The sequence below is a fragment of the Solanum verrucosum genome, unplaced genomic scaffold (genome assembly GCF_900185275.1).
Source record: "Solanum verrucosum unplaced genomic scaffold, falcon-dt-bn FXZP01000304.1, whole genome shotgun sequence".
Taxonomy (NCBI): domain Eukaryota; kingdom Viridiplantae; phylum Streptophyta; class Magnoliopsida; order Solanales; family Solanaceae; genus Solanum; species Solanum verrucosum.
This window is the reverse complement of record NW_026019943.1, coordinates 523,075-530,395: the sequence shown is the minus strand read 5'-3', so window position 1 is coordinate 530,395 and position 7,321 is coordinate 523,075. Positions and strand designations below refer to the sequence as shown.

Genomic DNA, 7,321 nt, shown 5'->3' with positions numbered 1-7,321 from the left:
TATATATAAATATAAATCTGTATTAGTTGAATTTGTATATGTATATGAAGGTTCATGAAAAAAAATAGAAAAGATTATATAGAATAACAAGAAAAAAAAATGAAGTTGATTTACACATGTTTTTGGCGGTTACATGAAATTTTGATGCCACAATCGAGAGGGTAATGATGAAAATTCAAAAATCAAAACTAATGTGGGTGAGAGAATTTAGGAAAAAATGGTGTAATAGGAAGAGAAAAGATCCGCTTTGATTTGTATAAAGATATATATAAATATATCTTCTTTCCGTTTTTTTATTTAGGTTTTACAAAACCATGGGTCCCGCTAGATGGCAAAATATGCAAAATAGTAGTTGTAAATCAAAAATAAATTAAATTGTAGCTATAACATTTAATATGAATTAAATGTTTGCTATTTAATACAATTTTTCCTTTATTTTATGTGATTTCATATTATTTTTTGTCGAATATACTTAAGTGTCACCACTCATCTAATATTTTGGGTTATTTTCTTAAGAAACACCTTAGATAATTGTATTTTAGTAGGACTAAAGAAATATATAAAGCAAAACAGATTATCTCAAATTCAATTTTTCATGAACGAATAAAACACAGAGTTCGATCATCATTTCTTCATAGAAAGATTGCAAGAAGGTATACTTAAGGCAGAATACATAGAAAGTAAGGATCAAATGACAGATGTCTTTACCAAAGCATTGGAAAAACAATTACACAATGATATGTTATTCAAGTTGGGAATGTTGGACATATTCCATCTCCAACTTGTGGAACAAAAGTGCTACATTGTTCATCCTAAGATAGAAGATACAATCACATTATCTCAAACTAGATATATTATTTATTATTAACTAAGGCCTACTTCGGCCAAAAGTAATTTCAATATATTATACTTTATGAATAAAGAAGTAACAAATTAGCATTTAAATGAAAAGGAAAATTATAGGATAGATTGTGAATGTTTGAATAGTAGGAAAAGGAAATCTAATCCCATTGAATTTGTCGATGGTAGGTCCAGTCAGATGGGTTTATTGTGGATTTACCATCTACTAAAACCAAATCATAAGGAGAATCTTCAGGAAATTCTGTTGCCATGGATTTCCAGTGTAAACTAGGTGTCCAATCAGCTTCCTTTAACACCTTGAGGATCTCTTCAACAACTATTTTACTCCCCTCCTCCGCTAAGTGAATCCCATCCCTGTATAAAAACATCAAACAAATTTAACCCTTGTTTCCTCTGCAAAAATGAGTTAAATGATCGCAGATGTTCTCAATTTGGTAGAGATACATTTGCTCAAACACAAAGTTAGCTGGACTTACGTGAAACAAGCAGCCAACCAATCTTCTCTTTTCTGAAGTGCTGTCCAAAGATCAACAACCTTCAGATTCATCTCTTTGCATAGCTCTATACAGGCCTCAGAATACTGTCGACATAACTCATTTGTTCGAACCAACTCACTGAAATATGCACTGTTTGCAAAAGAGATGGAATTGTTTATCATTAATCAGAAAAAGGGCAAAATGCAGTTCAGAGAGAATGAAACTTGGAAATAAGTACAGAAAAAATGTAAAAGATAACATGATATTGATGATGGGTATCGAATTACCTTGTATTTTCACGAATTCTGGCCTCGTCAACAGGTGGACAACTGAGAAAAATTATGCGAATATTCTCTGAGAGGCTCTAACCACCCCCACCAAAAAGAAAACAAGAAAAAGAAAAATTCAGGGATCAATGATTACTGTAGTTTGTTTAAGTAAGTGAAACCCAATGTATATAACTAAGTGAAATAATTTCAAGATTTCTCGAATATTATGTATCTAAAGGCGTTATGTTCTCTTGAGGCAGCTAACCGTTCATGTTTTTATAGATAAAAATAGAAAACAGGCAGCTCGAAAACAAAAGAAAAGGACATTCCTGTAGCAAAGTAAGATACCTTGAGATGAGTTGCAATTTTTCTCATGTTCTCAATGTACTCTGGAAGAGGTACATGAGGACCCAATCCAGATGAATGAGGTCCCATTGAATCATTACCACCAAAGTAAACTATCACCAATGTAGGCTGAACAGTTGCATCCTGGAAGAGGAAAACACCATTTAAGAAGTCAAAAGTTAGTATATAGGAGATGTCGTCCAATATCAGATGTCCAGATGAGATATCTTTAAAAAAACACAAGTAGGTTTCTACAGGACATTCTCAATTCTTAAAAGCTCTCCACAATAAAAATCCAAGAAGACATTGATAATGTTCTGATAGTCAGATGATATGAACCAAAAAACATAGCTAAGTTCTAACGCAAATAGCACTATTTCTTGGGGAAAAAGATTGTCAAACAGCAGTATTAAGCAGTCTTTTAACTGACAATAAAAGAAGAAATAAGGCAGAGGGAGCGTTTAATCTAACAAGCTATACTTTAACATTCACATGACTTGACCATTCAGAGTTATTGAGGAGCAAGATGCAATACCTTTGGAAACACTTGATCAAGGACCTGTATAGCACGTCTTGAGTTCCAACCATAGTAACCTCGCAATAATACGTCTGCCTGCAGTAGAGTAGAAGGTATTACTCTCTAATCTCTACTAAATCAAGTCTCTCTGCGTAAGTTAATGAAACTGTGATGTATAATAGCTTAAACCAGGATTTGTTAGTGCATGAGTGATGAGACACAACTTTGTATAAGAGGTACTTTACAATAAATGTTGAACCTGAAAACTTCAACACAAGCACTTTTTTTTTATGACAAGGGAAACCCGCAGCCGCTACCCTTTCGGTGCGCACAGCGTAAAACCCCCGCTCCTATGTAATAGCTCGTTTAAGATCACAACAAGAGAGTACTTCAAATTTCCCCAAGTAACATGGAGTCAATACCAAAACAAGGCATACACAATAGATTTGCAGTCATAAGATTTGTCATCAAATGAAACTCTCGTCCATTATATCTCGGTTAATTTATTCCAACATCAAGAAAATCACTTAACTGGACAATGCTGGAAAGGTTAAGATTCCAGCACCGAGAAAAAACAGATATGTGTAACTTAACATTCAAGACCTATGATAACTATTAAAAAAACTATGTAGCAGGGATACCTACTATTGCAAATTAATAAACAGAAAATGAAGATGCTTGATCTGGCACTAGACTTTCTCTCCAGGCAGATATTTCATTATAAAACACATGGCACCTCACTGGCTCATTGATATCGGAATTTAGTGAAGTGTGAGAATGATGAGAAGCACAAGAAACATTTCAATGTAAGTTTTCAAACTTGATGAAAGGAAAGATATGTACGACTTTAAACCTAGGAGTCGTTAGGTGTGAGGTATAAGGTATAATAATCCCGGGATAAAATGCAGGATTATTTTATCCTGCATTTGATCGGAGGTATTAAGTAGTCCTTGGATTATTTATACCAAAGTGACATGATGGGATAAGTTAATTAAATTTGTTCCCAACCAAACGAACCCTAAGTATGGAAGTAGTAGGGTAATGATAGGCAAGTAACTAGTTTTGTAATAACATTATTTAGACATTGGAAATGTAATATTAGACAACAAGGTTACTTGTGAAGAGGATATGAGAGTTTGAGTATACACAAGCTGCAGAACAAGGCGTAAACTCATTTTGGCAACCAGCATAGTTGATTGTGTCATTATGATAAATGTAATTGGTATACTATTCCTTGTTTGTGTAACCCCAACATAGTTTCCAGAATAACAAATTGCAAAACATGAAGTGATAAGACACACACAGCAACAAACAAATACTAGTAGAAAGAGAGAAAGAGAGAGGGATACTTTGCGGGCATAAATGTCAGAGAGAATAGCACCCCAACCGCCATTGCTGTAACTGATCTGAACAATAGAGGATCCAAAGAGAACGAACTGTGGCCTCTGTGGTCCCACCATTCTCAATTCACCGCAACCCTATTCTCTTCCTTCCTTGTTATAACCTCATCTTTCCTTCTCTTCAATTTTTCCCTCTTTTTCTATTACTCCATTCAATTCAACTACCGAGTGGCAACTCACCTATCTTATTTCTACCCAGTAGGTGTTCGGATTAGACTTCCTCACCTAACTTATTTTTCTATATATTTGAAATTCGTCCTAATATATAAACATAACTTAATTTGGTGTCACCTGACAATTATAACTTTTAATTTTGGGTATGCACAAATACACACTTAAACTTGTATAAACTTGAGCAAATTGACACATTGTGTCCTACGTGGCGTCTTACGTGTATTATGCATGTGTGTCTACTTGCTCAATTTTATACAAGTTTATGTATATACTTGTGCACATTTAATATCAGAAGACATTGTTGTCCGCTGAAGCCAAGTTAACGGTCATGTTTATGTATTATGCCTTTGAATACATAAACATTCTTTCATTCTTGGCCAAACGTTTTGGGTTTGAACTCTGAATATATAAAAAAAAAAATTGGGCTCCAATACAAGCTCCGACATCAGGTAAAAAAACAATACTACTCCCTTTGTTTCAAAATAATTGAATTGTTGAGGGTTGAGACATTTTTCATATTTCAAATTAATTTAATTGTTCAATTTTCAAGACCATTTTTAGAATATTCTTTCATTTTACTCTTCATTTGGATTTTCTATGGGGTGAGTTCAAAAAACTTTAATTGTTTTAGAATTATTCTAACAATTAATTTGACAATAATTAATAAGGGAAAAATGGAAAGTAATGTCTAATTTATATCCTAATCTTCTTTTCTTAAATGTTATGAAACACCCCAACAATTCAATTATTTTGAAATGCAGGAAGTATATGTTAGACTAAGAATGAAAAAAATTATGAAATTTCAAAAGTGTCATAAAATTTGCTATAAATTTTTTAGCTTATGATTTTAAATACGTCATAAATACTCATTACTAAGTGTAAGTAGGAAGTATAAATGAAATTAAATTTGGATTTAGAAAACAATTTAATCTTTTAAAACCAGACCAAGACTAAAACTGAGATAGTTACTGTTTACACTTGTCATTAATATGTTTGTTGAATGTTGTACCAAATGGGAAAATGAAAGGAGGAAAATGGCAACTGTTTAATTATTGCAGTAATTAATTGCAAGAGAAGCAGGTACACGGATGGGGCAGATTATGGAGGCATCTAAATTTCTCAACTACCTTTTCTTGCCACATTTAATATCAATATCTATCCACCTGTATGTATTCCAATATAACACTTCTATCACATGTTCATTTTACACCTTCTTTAAGGAACTTTAGGTTTACAGATGACTGATTATCAATTTTGGTGTATGTTTATGGTGGATTGTACAACACATTAAGAACTTTTGGGTCAAATTCAAATATAATCATTTCATTAAGTTCTTGACTCCAAACTCACATGTGAGGCTCTAGTTTCACTCTATCATTTTCCGAGTCGTTACACAATGACAATATAGATATTCGATAATTAGGAATAGAACTTTTAAAAGAAAGATGAATTCAAGAACTCAAAATTAACTTATCTCAAGAATACTCAAATATAGGGAAAGTATCTTAGAGTTCTCTTTTACTGATCTGAAAGTAGATGTAGGGCGTGCGGACGAACTAGTCCAACACTATGATAGCCTTACATACCTAGAAGAAAAATATTCTTGAAGAATCTTTAAGAATCTTGAAGAAGAACTTGATTAGAAGCCTTGAAACCCTAGCTTGAAGGTAAACAATCAAGAAAACCTTTCTTGAGATTCTTTTCTTGAAATCTCTATGGCCAAGAATTATGATTTTCATTAGTGGAGATGAAAATCTGATTGTTTTGAGCCTTTTATTAGTCAATAATTTCATTTATGGTTTCTTGGAGGTAAAAAGACAAAAATGACTCTTTTTAATATTTTCCCGTCGGCTAATTCGTAACAACACTGTATAGGTTACTAAAATAGTCATAACTTTTTACTCAGATATTGGATTGACGTGAAACTGGTGGGGTTGGAAAGTAGATTCAATTACCTTTAATTGGATAGGTTATGGCTCACGTAACTCTTAATATTCTAAGAGATATGGTCGTTTAAAGTTGACCCAAGCAGAATCTTACATCAAAACTTAATGAAACTTCAAGAACACTTATCAAGAACTCATCAAGAACTCTAATCTTTAAATTTCAAGAACGAAATTACGCTGAATAAATCATGATTGGTGTGTGGGTGAAAGAACCCAACACTATGGAAGCTTACATACCTCTTAGGGATCAAACCCATGGCGAAAATCCACTACAACACGCAAGAATCTCGACGAACGCTTGATCCTCTCCTCTTTTCTCCTCTTCTCTCTTCTTTTCTCTTCTTGAACTCTCAACTAAAAACCTAGGCTAATTTTAGGATTATAAAACTGAACCTAATAGGATTAGACCCTTAAAAAAATTACTAAAATCGAAATAAATCTGATTGGATAAGGAAAAGACCACAATACCCTCTCTATTTTCGGCTAACCTTCCTTAACTGGGCAGCCTATCTTCAAAAGATCATATCTCACTCATCCGACCTCGAAACATAGCAAACTCCATGGCGTTGGAAATATAATTCAAATATCTTCGCTACGGTATCTGGTAGCACACCTAATTCATCTTGAGTTAGGAGTTTTGGTTGTTTGAAGTCGACCCAAAACTCATACTTAAGCATAACTTGTAAAATTTCAGATTTTGCTATTTCCAATTTAATTCTTTTTGAAACTCAAGGTGCTACATCTAGTGACCTTAACACTTAAGAAATTTTAAATTCCTTGGTAAAATTTCACTCACTACGAAGAATGGTTCGAGTCTTAGTTCAAAAAATTTCTGGGGTGTTACACATATAACTTAGCAATGATATGAGATAAACATGATACTAAACTGAGAATACTAAACATGAAATGTTTGAATGCAATGACCAAGTTTATAACATGATGAGACTGAAATATGACTGTAACTAATAACATGGTCAATGCAATAAAATCTGACTGTGGGAGCTACTAATAACCGACATAAAACCACATGAGCTAAATGTGGAGTCCGATGTATACGCCCCATCGAGATGACCCAATATACCCTGCCAGAGGTATAGAGACATGACTGACGTGATCACTAAAATGTAATGCCCACAGAGGGGACTTATAAACCTACGGGGGCACGTAGTTCTAAGACTGTTCGAGTACGCTGAACCCTAGCCCACTCGGTATTAAGCTACTCCCAATTAGAATGTATATAAGCAATATTATGACTAAAATGTAATGTACTGGATAGCTCAGTTTCTGACATGCAAACTATGAGAATGCAACAATTATAACTGATAATGTGACA

The 7,321-nt window shown here is 33.5% G+C and overlaps 1 protein-coding gene across 1 annotated transcript; it reads right to left on the bottom strand.

The window, feature by feature from the left end:
* Positions 1-681: 681 nt before the first annotated feature.
* LOC125839136 (GDSL esterase/lipase CPRD49-like) lies at positions 682-4,029 on the bottom strand. The gene is made up of 6 exons (XM_049518118.1): positions 3,818-4,029; positions 2,487-2,564; positions 1,955-2,095; positions 1,625-1,701; positions 1,338-1,487; positions 682-1,215 (listed from the first exon to the last, which is right to left on the bottom strand). The coding sequence occupies exons 1-6, from the start codon at positions 3,926-3,928 to the stop codon at positions 1,002-1,004; spliced, it is 771 nt and encodes a 256-aa protein (XP_049374075.1). The 5' UTR covers positions 3,929-4,029; the 3' UTR covers positions 682-1,001.
* Between the last annotated feature and the right edge of the window lie 3,292 nt (positions 4,030-7,321).